The following is a 19,546-nucleotide window of genomic DNA, read 5'->3' on the forward strand; positions in this document are numbered from 1 at the left end:
AGAAAACCAGAGCACCTGGAGAAACCCATGCAAACACAGGGAGGACATGCAGACTGCACACAGAAGGCATCCACAGGGAGGACATGCAGACTGTACACAGAAGGCATCCACAAGGAGGACATGCAGACTGCACACAGAAGGTGTCGTAGCTGAGAATTGAACATGAGAACCTCTTGCTGTGAGGTGACAACACTAACCAGTGCACCACTGTGCCACCACATCTTTTCTAATATTATATCATGAGTCAGTTCTGGAATTACGCTCACAAGTTGTAACACTTTTTCTAGAACTGGTTTAATTTTCTACATATGTGAGGGGGGGTATTCTTTTCTACCACCATGAATGCATATCACTTGCATTTGGTTGTTTCTCACTTTATACTTACACACCAGGGAATCAATTGTTAGGGTTAATAGTATTTCCAGGGTCTAACAGGACTCAAATGTATCTTCCCTCAAGAAATCCAATATACTTTACCAACTTTTAATTGTTACAGGATAATGTAATGCTCACTTAATTATTCCAACTGTAATTCAGTCGTACTCCACAGGAACCATTTCATTTGGTAAGATACATTTCAGTATTCACATTTCTGTTATTAGCATTATCTCCTGTATTATACAACACCACATAGCTGGTAGTCTACTTAATTCTGAAAATGTGATAAGAGACCTTGGGACACAGGTGGACAGTAGTCTCTGCTTTGATAATCACATCGCCACAGTGGTCAGGAAATCCTTCTATGTGGCTCATCTCATCACAAAAGGATTCTCATCCAGAAAAAAAGAGGTCATTGTTCCCCTCTACTCATCACTCATTAGACCCATTATAGAGTACAATGCCCCTTTTGGTATGTACCTCACAAGACATCTACAACAACTGGAAAGACCACAGAAATACCTCACAAAGAGGATTACTGGCCTCAAACAGATGCCCTATGCAGACCGTCTCAAAAAACTACAGCTTTACTCCATTGCATATCGCCTACTCAGGGGCGATCTCTGCCTAACATACAAAGCTATGTCAAACCCAGAGCTGTTGGACATGCTCCACTTAAAGAAATCCCAATCCCTCCGAGCTACATGCTCTAAGGACCTAAACCTTGTCACCACAATAAACAGAACATGCTGGAGGAATAGATTCCTGTCCCAGAGACTTCCCATACTCTGGAACAGACTACCTATCTATGTCAAACAGAGCTCCTCATTAGCACTCTTCAAGAAAAATCTTGATGATTGGATGGGAAATGGGAAATTCACCCCGGGGATCACTTCTGTGGCTTTGCTCGACGGGGCACAGGAAAATAATTTTCTTGGGTGGCGAAAGCCAGGGTACATTTTTTGGCTAGGCTTGTATGGGCCCTAGGGCCGATAGCCTAGTACCCACCTATGAACCTATGAACAGAATTTAGCAATGTGACCTTCCACTCACAAATGAAAGAAGTTGACACATTACTTACAGCTTTCTGTTTGACAGAAGATGGTACATTTCTCACTGCAATTTTGTATTTAGAAGAAGATAATTCAGGTGGAAACATTGGGTCTTTAACCAATAAGCATTTTACCAAAAGTTGACTTCTTGGGATCATTTTGCAATACCCATTTTTGAATATTAATACACAAAACTCAAATCTGTCCACTGTTAAAATGTCAACATTTCAAACTGTCTCCACTATCTCTTTCTAGCCATAGCTTTAGAATATGTTTCAATCATAGAAAAAAAGACTTCCTCACTGCCTCCTGGCTCTGTCCCTTCTCCTCATCTGGGGCATGGCTCTCTAACACCCCCATCACCTGTCTTATACCTCTCTTTAAAGCACTAAATCACTTAACCTGCTTATCCCCTTCTAATACCTCACTTTATTGCACCTCTTAAACTGCTATACCTACTTCTAATTAGCACAACCAAATTACAGTTCCATCACTGCTTCTCTGTTAACACTCAGACTTGCTTGTCTGCTCTAATACCTCTCTCTATCGCATTTCTTAAATTACTCCTACCTGCCTTAGACACCATCTTCTATCTGTAAAGTCTCAACACAAGACTTGAAAATGTAATGTTTGTAAATATCAATACACGTTTTATTATACTGACTATTATGCCATGTATTCACTGAAACTGCAATGTAAGATTTGTTATTGTAAATACTGACTGCATTCAATATGATATCTTGGAGATTTTCTCCCCAAGCCACTGCTAAAAAGGGCACTTGTACCCAGTTAGACTTTCCCTGTAAGCAACTGCCAATAAACAAATAAATAGTACCTGCTCTATTACTGGCTTGTTAAATTTTGAAAGACTAGTTGCAACATTTTATGGACTGAACTTCACAGGTTATCCCAGCCACAGAAAAACATTTATTTTTTTAAGTTTCTTATACTCTGAGTGATCAATTCCCTTCATATCCATATGCATTTTAAAGCCTCTTCTCTTAGCTGCAGTGACTGGACTTTTACCTACTCGGCTTGGTTTCAGTGTGCTAGAGTTCAATGATACCAGCCCATCACATTGCTAATTTTTTTCATTGAAGGTTTACTTGTGAGGTTAGTGGCTACATTTGCAAGTAATGCTAATTGTTGCTACAGCTGCATAAGCTTCTGGTCACAGTTTCTACACTTAGCAAACAGTTTCAGCAAGTCCTCGATCAACAGCCCATCATAACAGCTTTATACGGAATTAGCAGCATAAACATCAGAATGGTATATGGCGAGCTCTCGATCAACAGCCCATCATAACCGCTTTATACAGAATTAGCAGCATAAACATCAGGAATGGTATATGGCGAGCCCTCGATCAACAGCCCATCATAACAGCTTTATACAGAATTAGCAGCGTAAACATCAGGAATGGTATACAGCGAGCCCTTCATCGACAGTCCATCATAACCGCTTTATACAGAATTGGCAGCATAAACATCAGCAATGGTATATGGCGAGCCCTCGATCAACAGCCCATCATAACCACTTTATACAGAATTTGCAGCGTAAACATCAGAAATGGTATATGGCAAGCCCTTCATCAACAGCCCATCATAACAGCTTTATACAGAATTAGCAGCGTAAACATCAGGAATGGTATATGGCGAGCCCTCGATCAACAACCCATCATAACAGCTTTATACAGAACTAGCAGCATAAACATCAGGAATGGTATATGGCAAGCCCTTCATCAACAGCCCATCATAACCTCTTTATACAGAATTCGCAGCATAAACATCAGGAATGGTATATGGCGAGCCCTCGATCAACAGCCCATCATAACTGCTTTAAACAGAATTAGCAGTGTAAACATTAGGAATGGTATATGGTGAGCACTCGATCAACTGCCCATCATAACCGCTTATACAGAATTAGCAGCATAAACATCAGGAATGGTATATGGCGAGCCCTCGATCAACAGTCCATCATAATTGCTTTATACAGAATTAGCAGTGTAAACATTAGGAATGGTATATGGTGAGCACTCGATCAACCGCCCATCATAACAGCTTTATACAGAATTAGCAGCATAAACATCAGGAATGGTATATGGCAATCCCTTCATCAACAGCCGATCATAACAGCTTTATAGGGAATTAGCAGCATAAACATCAGGAATGGTATATGGCAAGCCCTCGATCAACAGCCCATCATAACCGCTTTATACAGAATTAGCAGTGTAAACATCAGGAATGGTATATGGCTAGCCCTCAATCAACAACCCATCATAACAGCTTTATACAGAATTCACAGGGTAAACATCAGGAATGGTATATGGCAAGCCCTCGATCAACAGCCCATCATAAACGCTTTATACAGCATTAGCAGTTGAAACATCAGGAATGGTATATGGCGAGCCCTCGATCAACAGCCCATCATAACAGCTTTATACAGCATTAGCAGCATAAACATCAGGAATGGTATATGGTGAGCCCTTCATCAACAGCCCATCATAACCGCTTTATAGCGAATTAGCAGCGTAAACATCAGAAATGGTATATGGTGAGCCCTTCAACAGCCCATCATAACCGCTTTATACAGAATTTGCAGAGTAAACATCAGGAATGGTATATGGTGAGCCCTTCATCAACAGCCCATCATAACTGCTTTATACAGAATTCGCAGCATAAACATCAGGAATGGTATATGACGAGACCTCGATCAACAGCCCACCATAACCACTTTATACAGAAATGGCAGCATAAACATCAGGAATGGTATATGACGAGCTCTTAATCAACAGCCCATCATAACCACTTTATACAGAATTAGCAGCATAAACATCAGGAATGGTATATGGCGAGCCCTTCATCAACAGCCCATTATAACCACTTTATACAGAATTAGAAGCATAAACATCAGGAATGGTATATGGCAAGCCCTTCATCAACAGCCCATCATAACTGCTTTATACAGAATTAGCAGCATAAACATCAGCAATGGTATATGGCGAGCCCTCGATCAACAGCCCATCATAAACGCTTTATACAGCATTAGCAGTTGAAACATCAGGAATGGTATATGGCGAGCCCTTCATCAACAGCCCATCATAACAGCTTTATACAGAATTAGCAGCGTAAACATCAGGAATGGTATATGGCAAGCCCTTCATCAACAGCCCATCATAACTGCTTTATACAGAATTAGCAGCATAAACATCAGGAATGGTATATGGCGAGCCCTCGATCAACCACCCATCTTAACAGCTTTATACAGAATTAGCAGCATAAACATCAGGAATGGTATATGGTGAGCCCTTCAACAGCCCATCATAACCGCTTTATACAGAATTAGAAGCATAAACATCAGGAATGGTATATGGCGAGCCCTCGATCAACCACCCATCTTAACAGCTTTATACAGAATTAGCAGCATAAACATCAGGAATGGTATATGGTGAGCCCTTCAACAGCCCATCATAACCGCTTTATACAGAATTAGAAGCATAAACATCAGGAATGGTATATGGCAAGCCCTCGATCAACAGCCCATCATAACCGCTTTATACAGCGTTAGCAGCTGAAACATCAGGAATGGTATATGGCGAGCCCTCGATCAACAGCCCATCATAACCGCTTTATACAGCGTTAGCAGCTGAAACATCAGGAATGGTATATGGTGAGCCCTCAATCAACCGCCCATCATAACCACTTTATACAGAATTAGAAGCGTAACCATCAGGAATGGTATATGGCGAGCCCTTCATCAACCGTCCACATACTCACCAGCATGAGCTCTAGAAGCATGAGAGGCGCTAATTACAGAAAAGAACAAAGTTTAGATAGTTACTACACAGTACAACCAAAAAAGGTGATAGCTTATTTAGTATTTTATCACAAGTGACTCTGTAACTTTGAAGTATGAGCAGATGCTCAAAATAACACTACACTGAGTTTTTCTCCATTATAGGCACAGCCTTATAATGCTCTTGTAACAAATGGGCTACTCTAAAACAATGTTGTAGGCTTCTTCCCAGTCCAGATTGCAACTCTGTATAACTGGTACTTTCAGCAGGTGGGGCCCTATATCAGGCCTGAACTAGGCTGTCATACCTCATACCAACGGGATCTCCACTGAAGCTACAGCTTATGTGTTTGCAGATCCTCCACTTGATAAACTAACATCTTTCTGAATTCCCTTTAAAGAGACGCATTTCTTCTGCGCAGCAAGTAACTGACAATTTAACAGCTAATGCAAAAAAATCACATGACTTACATTCTGTGAGCATATTCATACACACTCGTCACTTTACCCAGTACTTGATGGTACAAAACACTTAATACACTCAGCATGTTGCTATATGTCTTGTATCTGGAAATGCAGAATGTTCAAATGAGAGAACATAAAGTAAACATTTTTGAGTGAAACTAAAATGATCAAATCCAGAAGAAACTAAAACTGATTTTTTTGCAAGACCACTTCACTCCCCAGCCCCTGATATAATAATTATATATTCCAACTACAAGATTGCACAGCAGCAAATTCCCTTACAATCTCATTCAAAAGGCTGCCAACAAAACTGCTATTAAAAATGTTCTTAAGCATGATCATTTGTTTGTTTTTTACATCAGTAAAAAGAAGCAGTCACTCATGTGAGTGCTTACTCTTTTCTGTTGCATCCATGTTTGTGTGTGTGTGTGTGTGTGTGTGTGTGTGTGTGTGTGTGTGTGTGTGTGTGTGTGTGTGTGTGTGTGTGTGTGTGTGTGTCTACACACTTGCACACATAGACATGGGAAACAGAAAATGTTAATCCAGAACCTAGCCCACGGTGCAGATGAATAAAGCCCTGAGTGTGACCCCCTCCGATGACCTATGTGTATTTGAATAGTGGTTTCAACACTGGATGGACCAGGCAGGGGAGATAGGACTGAGCAGCTGAATCCAGTGCACCTGTCCTTGGTAGATGGTTGCAGGTTGGCTACCTGCACTAGTGACAGCTGCAAATGTATTGCTGGTAACAAACAGAGCCTGGAAACCTCATGCTTTGAGCCATATGCTCCTTGCTTTCAGCCATATGCTCCATGGTGCTTCGAGCCATATGCTCCATGGTGCTTCGAGCTATATGCTCCATGCTTTGAGTAATATGCTGCTTAGTTGGGAGGTTTAGCACATGCAGAACTGTGAATACAGCTATCAAAGGCAGCAATCAGCAAAGCCATGCGGACTGACCCACTCCCTAGTACCCAACTCTCATCTCCACGGGGAATGAATGGGTCAGAGTGCTCTTGCACCAATTAAAGAATGAATCAGTCAATTACAGGAAATGGAAACATTGGGCCAGTCCTGTGGACTGTTAAATAAATTAAAATGTTAACATGGACTTATGGTAAGTTACATTTTTATTTAGGGGTCTGCACTTTTGCAGTCAAACTTATGCACCTTTTTTCAAAGCTATAGAATTTTGAAGTAATCAAATATTACTGCGTTGCCTGTATATTTACTAACACCTTAAGTAGTGTTTGGGTCTGGTTTCAGGATAAACAAGAAAAAAGTGTTGTATTCTACATCTGTATACCATATTTCTTAAGATTAGATGTAGACTGTATCTTCTGATGGAATTTTAACAATTTTCTCCAAGCTGCTAAGATTAACAAAATCAACAAGTGTTATCTGCATGCATATCGTGACGGTAATAACGTCTTCATATAAAATGCTCCAAACACTGCTGAAATTGCTATCTTTGTTTTACAATAAGCATTGCATGCTAATCACTTTACTGTGCAAAATAGTGTCCAAGCTCTGCTAATATAAGTTTTGCTTTTTTCTCTCTGATCAGAGGAATGTTTTACCAAGGATATCGCTGTACCAAATGTAAGGTAGCAGCTCACAAGGAATGCTTAGGACGAGTCTCTTCATGTGGAAAACAAAGCTCAGGTAACAACAATGAATGATCAAAGTCATAGCTACTTTTCAATATGTGATAAAAGGTCTTTGCACTCATTTTCTGGTTTTTATCACTATACATTTGATCAGATAATGAATAATATTAACTGTATGTTTGATACCGAAGTTATTCCTTGTTTCACAAATTCTGTTGCAAAGTAGTTAGAAGTATAACACAAAAAAAGTGTTTTTTAAATAATATACTACTGAACTGTTACATATTAAGTATTTCATATTTATAATCCAGATCCAGCAAAAACAGCAATGAACAGGCACCAAAACCATAAACACAAGTCCTGATCTGATAAACTTCATGTGTGTAATTGTTGTAAAGATAAAAGCACTGAACTTTGTGGTGTTTAAACTGCATCCTGATCCTGACGATGTGTTTGTGTGATATTTTTTGAACTATCTCCTTTGGAATATCAAGTAGGATTGACTTCTGTTATATTTATTACTTATATAGTAACTAATATGGCATATGCTGTAAGTTGAAAAATAAGCTGCATAACCATTCTGGCTTTGCTGTTCCAAAAGAACTATAGGGATTCATTAACAGCTGAGATGCAGCACAGCCAAGCCAACCCTATTTACCTTCCTGGGGTGACGAGCAGCATTGTTAATCACATATGCATGCAGCCAAGGCACATTGAATGAATAGGAGTCTCTGCACATGGCTGCAGCGTAGGTGGCCATCCAGACCATACTAAGCTACCTTGTGGCCGCATCTCAATGCAATAAGGAAACAATGAGTGTCCATGCAAAACCATAGTACCTGATTCAAGTTGAAAGATTTTTAATGTTGATGTCAGTAACATCAGCAAATACTGACATAAATATATGAAGAATGGGAATGCATGCAGCAAGAACACTGAGGCAAGAGAAGTCATGGAGATGGTGAGCAGTAAGGTCCAAAGTGAGCTATATAACAAAATATTACATGAAATGGTAGCATGTAAATGTGTGCAAAAATAAGGCCATTGTAAGAAAGTGAATTATATGTGGGAGAAGTTGGATATAAAATAATACAGTAATGTGATGTACCACCCTGCACCAGGCCTAACAAAAGGGAGTGTTAGCCATGGACCCGTGCTGTACCATGTACAGTAATGTGATGTACCACCCTGCACCAGGCCTAACAAAAGGGAGTGTCAGCCATGGACCCGTGCTGTACCATGTACAGTAATGTGATGTACCACCCTGCACCAGGCCTAACAAAAGGGAGTGTTAGCCATGGACCCGTGCTGTACCATGTACAGTAATGTGATGTACCACCCTGCACCAGGCCTAACAAAGGGAGTGTCAGCCATGGACCCGTGCTGTACCATGTACAGTAATGTGATGTACCACCCTGCACCAGACCTAACAAAAGGGAGTGTCAGCCATGGACCCGTGCTGTACCATGTACAGTAATGTGATGTACCACCCTGCACCAGGCCTAACAAAAGGGAGTGTCAGCCATGGACCCATGCTGTACCATGTACAGTAATGTGATGTACCACCCTGCACCAGGCCTAACAAAAGGGAGTGTTAGCCATGGACCCGTGCTGTACCATGTACAGTAATGTGATGTACCACCCTGCACCAGGCCTAACAAAAGGGAGTGTTAGCCATGGACCCGTGCTGTACCATGTACAGTAATGTGATGTACCACCCTGCACCAGACCTAACAAAAGGGAGTGTTAGCCATGGACCCGTGCTGTACCATGTACAGTAATGTGATGTACCACCCTGCACCAGACCTAACAAAAGGGAGTGTTAGCCATGGACCCGTGCTGTACCATGTACAGTAATGTGATGTACCACCCTGCACCAGGCCTAACAAAAGGGAGTGTTAGCCATGGACCCGTGCTGTACCATGTACAGTAATGTGATGTACCACCCTGCACCAGGCCTAACAAAAGGGAGTGTCAGCCATGGACCCTTGCTGTACCATGTACAGTAATGTGATGTACCACCCTGCACCAGGCCTAACAAAAGGGAGTGTCAGCCATGGACCCGTGCTGTACCATGTACAGTAATGTGATGTACCACCCTGCACCAGGCCTAACAAAAGGGAGTGTTAGCCATGGACCCGTGCTGTACCATGTACAGTAATGTGATGTACCACCCTGCACCAGACCTAACAAAAGGGAGTGTTAGCCATGGACCCGTGCTGTACCATGTACAGTAATGTGATGTACCACCCTGCACCAGACCTAACAAAAGGGAGTGTTAGCCATGGACCCGTGCTGTACCATGTACAGTAATGTGATGTACCACCCTGCACCAGGCCTAACAAAAGGGAGTGTCAGCCATGGACCCGTGCTGTACCATGTACAGTAATGTGATGTACCACCCTGCACCAGACCTAACAAAAGGGAGTGTCAGCCATGGACCCGTGCTGTACCATGTACAGTAATGTGATGTACCACCCTGCACCAGACCTAACAAAAGGGAGTGTCAGCCATGGACCCGTGCTGTACCATGTACAGTAATGTGATGTACCACCCTGCACCAGGCCTAACAAAAGGGAGTGTCAGCCATGGACCCGTGCTGTACCATGTACAGTAATGTGATGTACCACCCTGCACCAGGCCTAACAAAAGGGAGTGTCAGCCATGGACCCGTGCTGTACCATGTACAGTAATGTGATGTACCACCCTGCACCAGACCTAACAAAAGGGAGTGTTAGCCATGGACCCGTGCTGTACCATGTACAGTAATGTGATGTACCACCCTGCACCAGACCTAACAAAAGGGAGTGTTAGCCATGGACCCGTGCTGTACCATGTACAGTAATGTGATGTACCACCCTGCACCAGACCTAACAAAAGGGAGTGTCAGCCATGGACCCGTGCTGTACCATGTACAGTAATGTGATGTACCACCCTGCACCAGACCTAACAAGGAGTGTCAGCCATGGACCCGTGCTGTACCATGTACAGTAATGTGATGTACCACCCTGCACCAGACCTAACAAAAGGGAGTGTCAGCCATGGACCCGTGCTGTACCATGTACAGTAATGTGATGTACCACCCTGCACCAGGCCTAACAAAGGGAGTGTCAGCCATGGACCCGTGCTGTACCATGTACAGTAATGTGATGTACCACCCTGCACCAGAGACCTAACAAAAGGGAGTGTCAGCCATGGACCCGTGCTGTACCATGTACAGTAATGTGATGTACCACCCTGCACCAGGCCTAACAAAAGGGAGTGTCAGCCATGGACCCGTGCTGTACCATGTACAGTAATGTGATGTACCACCCTGCACCAGACCTAACAAAAGGGAGTGTCAGCCATGGACCCATGCTGTACCATGTACAGTAATGTGATGTACCACCCTGCACCAGACCTAACAAAAGGGAGTGTCAGCCATGGACCCGTGCTGTACCATGTACAGTAATGTGATGTACCACCCTGCACCAGACCTAACAAAAGGGAGTGTCAGCCATGGACCCGTGCTGTACCATGTACAGTAATGTGATGTACCACCCTGCACCAGACCTAACAAAAGGGAGTGTTAGCCATGGACCCGTGCTGTACCATGTACAGTAATGTGATGTACCACCCTGCACCAGACCTAACAAAAGGGAGTGTCAGCCATGGACCCGTGCTGTACCATGTACAGTAATGTGATGTACCACCCTGCACCAGACCTAACAAAAGGGAGTGTTAGCCATGGACCCGTGCTGTACCATGTACAGTAATGTGATGTACCACCCTGCACCAGGCCTAACAAAAGGGAGTGTCAGCCATGGACCCGTGCTGTACCATGTACAGTAATGTGATGTACCACCCTGCACCAGGCCTAACAAAAGGGAGTGTTAGCCATGGACCCGTGCTGTACCATGTACAGTAATGTGATGTACCACCCTGCACCAGACCTAACAAAAGGGAGTGTCAGCCATGGACCCATGCTGTACCATGTACAGTAATGTGATGTACCACCCTGCACCAGACCTAACAAAAGGGAGTGTTAGCCATGGACCCGTGCTGTACCATGTACAGTAATGTGATGTACCACCCTGCACCAGGCCTAACAAAAGGGAGTGTCAGCCATGGACCCGTGCTGTACCATGTACAGTAATGTGATGTACCACCCTGCACCAGACCTAACAAAAGGGAGTGTTAGCCATGGACCTGTGCTGTACCATGTACAGTAATGTGATGTACCACCCTGCACCAGGCCTAACAAAAGGGAGTGTTAGCCATGGACCCGTGCTGTACCATAAAGGTAAAAAATAAAAATGGTTGTCTAGAGGTGAGTCATTGAAGCAAGTCATTCCACATGTCACTAATGTAAATGTGAGACTCTGCAGGTACCAGAGTGCAATGGATCATAAAAACACATACCTGTGAAATGTATCATATCCACAGGTGGAGTGCAACCAAACCAAGAGCCCCACATGCAATGTCTTATGGAAGCACCTTAGCAGGTGGACTGTAACCAAACCCAGAGCATTCAGACCACAATGTGTCACAGAAGCATCTTAGCACAGGTAACCACTGTAGCAGATATGTTACAAGTGCTCTACATTACAGCACACATATGTCATACATATGTCATCAAAAAATATGTCACATTTATGTCTTACCTATATCATCATACAATACATCACACATATATGTCATACATACGTAATCATACAATATGTCATACATTTGTCATGCAATGTCACACATACGTCATACTTACATCATCATTCAATTATTCACACTTATGTTATGCACGTCATCATACAATACATCTAACATATGCCATAAATAATATAAACGAACCAAAAAGTGCACAAACTATATAATTAAAATTAAATAAACAACGGTGATGGATACAGAAAGGCTTCTTTGTTTACTGTTAAGTGCTTTTCATTTATCTCAAATAGGTTGTCTGATGAAGTTTGCTATTTGAGACAAATAAAAAGCGCTTAACAATAAATAAAGAAGCCGTTCTATATCCATCACCGTTATTTATTTGGTTTTAGTTATATGCCATAAATACATCATCATACAATACATTACACATACATCATACATATGTCATCATACAATTTATCACACATATGTCATACATGCATCACATATCCAAGCATGAGTACACACATCAATCAGATAAGTCAGTGTAGCTATTCAGAGGTTACATCCCCCAAATGTCCCTCTCACAGTGAGAAAAGAATCCAGAAAAAAAACAATTATGTGAGACAAAACTGACAATGATCCCCACATAATGTACACACTCATACCAGCCTTATTGACATTCAGGGGAAACACTCAAGAATGAAACTGGACCTTTGTCTGTGTCACTGCTATAGTCTAGACCACTGATAGCAAAGCACGGCACAGATGCAGTGAGAGCATGGCACAGATGCAGTGAGAGCACAGCACAGATGCAGTGAGAGCACAGCACAGATGCAGTGAGAGCACGGCACAGATGCAGTGTTAGCAAAGGTGATTTCAGGGGAACAGAACAGCTGATATTAAGACAGTCAAAATGCACATACCTTGGGTTGAACCCCTGAAAATGTTCAACTATATGTTCATCAGAATGATGTATTGGCAAGATATGCTATGAGGCCACTCATGAAAGAGGTGCTTGGAAAATATATTCCAGAAGAACAGAGCACTTGATATGAACATAATCAAAACAAACTTTCCAGGGGATCAAAATCCTGACTTTTCACATTAATACTGAAAATTCATGGCCATGAGTAATCTACTTCACAGAAGGAGGGATTCTGAAGAAGTGTGAATACGCAAACACCATGGAAATATCACAATATTTCTAAAGAAAAATATTTTAACAGACAGCAGTGTATGATTGAAACCCATCATTCACTGTATCCAACACTGCATGATTTTACTGAGGCATGGAAACTCTCAGGTGCATGTATCATTTTACTACATTAACCTTTTGTATGGCACATTGCTAGCACATGATAATGACATTTGTCAGCATTCTGCATGGTACATCATCATGGAATTGAAACTCTGCATGAATAATCAATAGTCTATACAACAGCATATAATGCCAAAGAAGTTATCTTAATGGTAAACCTGCACACACATTTCCAGGGAATCTTAGAACACTGTAGAACACTATATACTGTGACCATTACTGACATGTAGCAATCATGGACTCACAAACCTCCCTGTAATGTATTGACAATGCACATCAAGTTATAACCAGTCAGATGCTTGGAAGTTGTGACAATACAATTACACTCATGTCACTATTGCTGTGTCATACATTAGCAGTCACCTGACTTGTCAGACTGTAGCTGAGTCCTTTGAATGTCTTCCTGAAATATGTATATATATTACATATATATAAATGCTTGCGTGTGTGTGTGTTTCTAAGACTGATACAAGGTACACAGAACTACAATGAAAACCATATTTGAGTAAGTGACGTGCTCCAGATCAATGCAATATTATGTGACAACACAGATGGACTTCTACTGCCTGTGTCTGCAAATGTTATCAGTGTACCTGTTGAGGAGAGATGGTTGCTGACTGAGAACTGTGACTCTTCATCCCACCCTCAGTGGATTAGAACCCTGCCCTGAGTTCACTGAAATGGACTTGTCACATCACTTATACATTGAGCCATGAGAGCAGTTACAGAAAGCAGAATCACCTTATATTACTTTTATTTCTATCAGTTTTGCTTACTGATATATTCCAAAGTCTGTCACTTTTGTTTACTGATGTGTACCAATGTCTGCCACTTTTCCTTAGTGATGTGTACCAATATCTGTCACTTTTGTTTACTGATCTCTACCAATGTCTGTCACTTCTGCTTACTGATGTATACCAGTGCCTGTCACTTTTGTTTACTGATGTGTACCAAAGTCTGCCACTTTTGTTAATGATTTATACCAATATCTGTCACTTTTGCTTAATGATGTATACCAATGTCTGTCACTTTTGCTTACTGATGTATACCAGTGTCTGTCACTTTTGCTTAATGATGTGTTCCAATATCTGTCACTTTTGTTTACTAATGTGTACCAATGTCTGTCACTTTTGCTTACTGATGTGTACAATGTCTGTCACTTTTGCTTACCGATGTATACGTCTGTCACTTTTGCTTACTGATGTGTACCAATGTCTGTCACTTTTGTTTACTGATGTGTACAATGTCTGTCACTTTTGCTTACTGATGTATACCAGTGTCTGTCACTTTTGTTTACTTATGTATACCAATGTCTGTCATTTTTGCTTACTTATGTGTACAATGTCTGTCACTTTTGCTAATTGATGTATACCAGTGTCTGTCACTTTTGTTTACTTATGTATACCAATGTCTGTCACTTTTGCTTACTGATGTGCACCAATATCTGTCACTTTTGCTTAATGACGTGTACCAATATATGTCACTTTTGTTTACTAATGTGTACCAATGTCTGTCACTTTTGTTTACTGATGTGTACCAATGTCTGTCACTTTTGTTTACTGATCTGTATCATCTGTCACTTTTGGGTACTGATGTGCACCAATGTCTGTCACTTTTGTTTACTGATGAGTACCAATGTCTGTCACTTTTGTTTACTGATGTATACTAATGTCTGTCACTTTTCCTTACTGATGTGTACTAATGTCTGTTGCTTTTGTTTACTGATGTTTACCGATGTCTGTCACTTTTGCTTACTGTTGTGCACCAATATCTGTCATTTTGGTTACTGATGTCTACCAATGTTTGTCACTTTTGTTTACTGATGTGTGCCAATGTCTGTCACTATTGTTTACTGATGTGTACCAATGTCTGTCACTTCTGTTTATTGATGAATACCAACATCTGTCAGTTTTGTTTACTGATGTGTACCAATGTCTGTCATTTTTGCTTACTGATGTATACAAACATCTGTCACTTGTTTACTGATGCGTACCAATGTCTGCCATTTTTGCTTATTGGTGTATTCCAATGTCTGTCACTTTTGCTTACTGATGTGTGCCAACATCTGTCACTTTTGTTTCGTGATGTATTCCAGTGTCTGTCACTTTTGTTAATGATGTATACCAATGTCTGTCACATTTGGGGATGGGAGGGTGGCTTAATGGCTAAGGTGTTTGCCTTAAAACACAAGGTGCAGGGTTTGAGTCTCACAAGGGATAATTGGCTAAGCTTAAAATGGCTCACAAGGGCAGTTAGCTTAGGGTCTATATTAGAACACCGAACATTCAAAATGTCGAGTGTCTAGTTTACGGTTTACATTTGAGAGGCAGCCAAGAGATGTGCGGACGCAATATACCATGCTTTTGCCTCGCAAGTCAGTACATTAAGCCTGCCCACATTAAATCTGCCCACCATAACAGTCGTTGGCAGGGCACAGAGTTCGAGCAACTGCCACTATCCTTCATGGGAAGTCACAGCCAGTAGAAAGCAACCATTTCAGGCAATGTGAAATCCACATATCTTTCTCTTATTCCACCCACTACTGAAATTAACAGCAGTAACACAAACAGAGCATTGCTTTATTTGTTAAAACCCTGATTTGGTATGGACTTAATCTCTATGAACTGCTCCCTTCTAATACTTTCACAGGATGACAGGACAACATAAGTTGTATGCTAACTGCACCTCCTCTAATACCCTTTCAGGATGACAAGCAAATGTAAAGGAAACAAATAAGCAAAACAATACTGACAATACTGCAGAGTTCCCATGCTCCCCTCTAACTACTCGGGACTGCACCAGTCCCACTGGAAAATTCTCAGTTTCTTAAACCCTACCCTCAAGAACAAACAAAAACAAAACAAAAGGGGGGGGCAACTAAAGACACCAAGAAAGAAACCACCTCATGACCAAAACATAAGGGAATTCCAACTCCTAGGCCCCTAATAAATGATTCACCCTGAGGATCACGTCAGTCACCCTGCTAGACAGGGGTCCAGGGAAGTAAATATTGTGGGAAGAAATAGCCAGGTAATTGTTATGGCTAGGCTTGTATAGGCCCTAGGGCCGATACCTAGTACCAACCTATGAACCTATGAACCTATGAACCTATGATAACCGTGAAGCAAATTGGGGGATAACGATGGGCCGTAAAACAACTCCACACCGCCCTGTGTCACTGGAAGAGGCAGACTAACGGCCATCAGTGTATCCTGAAAACCCTTGAAACTTCCCATTTCTCTACATGGAAAGTGTATTTATATAAAAAAAAAATATATATATATATATATATATATATATATATATAGAGAGAGAGAGAGAGAAAGAGAGAGAGCTATTCCCAAAAAAAAAAAATAAATCCAATTTTACCCTCTTGACAAAATGAGGCCAAGGCCTACCTGATCCCAATAACATACAGGTTGTCACGGACGTGATCCCTGCAGTAGCAAGTTAATGCCAAAATGTGATTTCTTATCCAGTTACACTTGCATAAGTCCCTTAAGCCCCTCCTTGCTCATCCCTCATTTCCTCCCAGTCACCCCTCACCCATTAACCCTTTCTCCCCCCTCCTTTACTCCTAATATAATTAGCTAACCCCACTCTGAAGATGTCCCAGGACAAATTGGCTTGTTACCAAACTTCATTTAACCATTATTTCAATTGCTACCAGTTAGTACTGAAACATAAACATCTTTCCCAAAATTCACATGTAAGAACCCTGGCACTCTCTCAGATACTCCGGTCGCTCCTTATGATTCACTTGATTCATTTTGATCTGTTCAGGAGCTGTACAAATAGACCGAGCATGTGAAATATCTGTATGGTGTGAGGCTGGGTAAATTATGTTATACTTATATTATGGAGATGATGAATGGTCTTGCACCTCATCCTTGTACCAGTCAAGAAGTTCAGGCTTTCCATGACATATGTCACGATAATGCTGCTGCATTGATCCCACATGCATGGGATGCCAGTCACATAGGTGACATCCTTAGCCAGCCTATTCCAGGCATCAGCCTTGTAAGCAGAACCATTATACCCCCCCCCCCAACACAGGAGCCTGTAGCTGTAATTGTGTGGTCTCCTCCTTACACCACCTCTGTGCTCTAAAAAAAGCACTACTTTCCCCTTCACAAGTGATAAGCCTCTCCTTTCAAGATATCAGGAAAAATAGCACTGAACTGGTGTTCAAAGCATATCTCACAATTCACATCCTTAACACAATGACAGTAACCAAGGAGATCACCTTTGAACAATGGATAACAAAATAAATATAATATACGTACTGTGCTGTTATGGTTACAGTGGTATTTGAAAGTATGAAGCATGGAGGTCTGTTTTCCATCTGTTTGCTGCTGAGATGACATGCTGAACAGCAACTCCAGATTAATATCCAAATCTCTACCTCCTTCCTAATCCCATCCCTGCTATATGGTGCCCCACTACTAACTAATCTTCAGTCCTTGTTAAAAAAACAACTTACTTCCTGCTATAACAAAATTGCAAAATTCGCCACCAGCCAAAAGTCCTCCACCCACCACTGTTTCTCCCTCCATAACCTAAAATGGCTAGAACTTCCCAATCAACTAACTTACACTCAACTAACTCTAGCCCATAAGCTTATTCTCAACCCTTCCCTCTGTCCCTCTCTTTCCTCTGCCTTTAAAATGCACCTACCTAACAGAGTTCTAAGGTCAAATAATCAAAATCTACTCGAGAAGTACACAAACCAACTCATCCCCAGGCAAAACCTTCTTTCCTTCAGCCTCGCCTGTGGAACTCCCTACCTCCACTCATCCACACCACCTCTAACCACTCTGCCTTCAAAAGTCTCTCCACCTTCATCTAGCTTCACGGTGGGAATGCTCTTGTTCCCACCCCACATAACTAGCTCTACTCTACACCTGTAGCTATGAAATTTGTTCTCTAATCAGTATTAATGTTTTACATTTATTCCATTACTTGTAGGTTTCTTCTTATTGTATTAACTGTTATGATTGCTTTTCTAAATGTGATTAGTTCTACTTTTTAGTATATATAATTATTAATAACTCTCTGTATAAAAATTGTTACTGCTAAATGTTGAAAATACACTCTGTTGGAGCTTTTCTCCCCAGGACTCCATTGAAAACGGGTTCTTTAAGGCCCAATGGACTATCCTGGTAAACCAACGACAATAAATAAATAATAAATAAATAAAATATAATTAATTCTAGCCTTGACAGTTGTAACTGCCAGATGGTGCTCATATGGCAGAGTTGAGGAATCAGATTTTCGTAGTCATTGCAACCACTGTTTGCACCATACCTCTCAACATCCAGATAAGCCAGTCAGGGACAAAGGATCTTAAAATCAGGGACAATGTGGGATGCCTAATTAGCATACGTTCTTCATATTCATATCCATACATTAATTCATGAAGAGTTCAGTTTCACAAAATTATGGCATCATTTACAGAGATTCTTTAATAAAAAGAGTTATACATACACCAGTGCACAGACACACATACATAATATAGAAACTTATTGTGCAATGTAGACTTAGTGCTAATTTTCAGACAAATTATTTAATGAGACTATGAGGTTTATTACTGCAAAAAGGACATAATTGTTTGCTGTGGTTATATGGGTTTCACACAATGTATTATGAGAATTGTAATAATGACACACCTACGTTAGCCACATGAAGATTAATTATGGTATATAACAGCAACAGAATGACCACATAATACCTAAAATACACATGAAAATACACATGGCAGCATTAGTTTTCAGAACACAATGTGTGAGGATCACCATACAATAAGTGGTAGAGATATTCCCAGTGCTACATGAAACTGAAAAAAAAATGATTACAAAAGAAGCAAGTCACAAGTACATGTAACTACATTGACCACAAACCAATAAGCAGCCTTCATGCACCCTCACATTCCAAAGCATTTTCTGAAAATCAAGTTAGAAAGCATAGGCCAAACAAAAAAAAATCTTACAAACAATAAATGCTACTTAAATATGCAAACAGCATTAATAGCACAAAAAATACTTCCTTAAAATGATAATAATCATTGACAGTCTTTTCATTAATACTGTATTATATGTAGTACAGTATAATACATATAATGACAGAATTAAGCAATAACCGATGATGTTGGTGTGATATAATCACGAGGGTGAAGCCTGAGTGATTAAATAAAGCAACCGTAGGTAAATCTTAATATACCACACCATGGAATCGGTTAATGCTATGATACAATGACATTATTTAAGAAACAAATACTTACTTTTCTTAAATAATGTCTTTGTATAACG

At 41.0% G+C, this 19,546-nt stretch overlaps 1 protein-coding gene across 1 annotated transcript in view; it reads left to right on the forward strand.

Moving 5' to 3' along the window:
- Positions 1–19,546, forward strand: part of VAV1 (vav guanine nucleotide exchange factor 1) — a gene marked incomplete at its 3' end in the record, with an annotated part of 1,650,237 nt that overhangs the window by 1,225,907 nt on the left and 404,784 nt on the right. The window contains 1 exon segment of the mRNA XM_044084720.1: positions 7,255–7,352. Coding sequence (XP_043940655.1) covers positions 7,255–7,352 — 98 coding nt within the window.

This window comes from Protopterus annectens, chromosome 9.part0 (genome assembly GCF_019279795.1).
Source record: "Protopterus annectens isolate FY-2018-M chromosome 9.part0, PAN1.0, whole genome shotgun sequence".
In the NCBI taxonomy this organism is placed as follows: Eukaryota; Metazoa; Chordata; order Ceratodontiformes; family Protopteridae; genus Protopterus; species Protopterus annectens.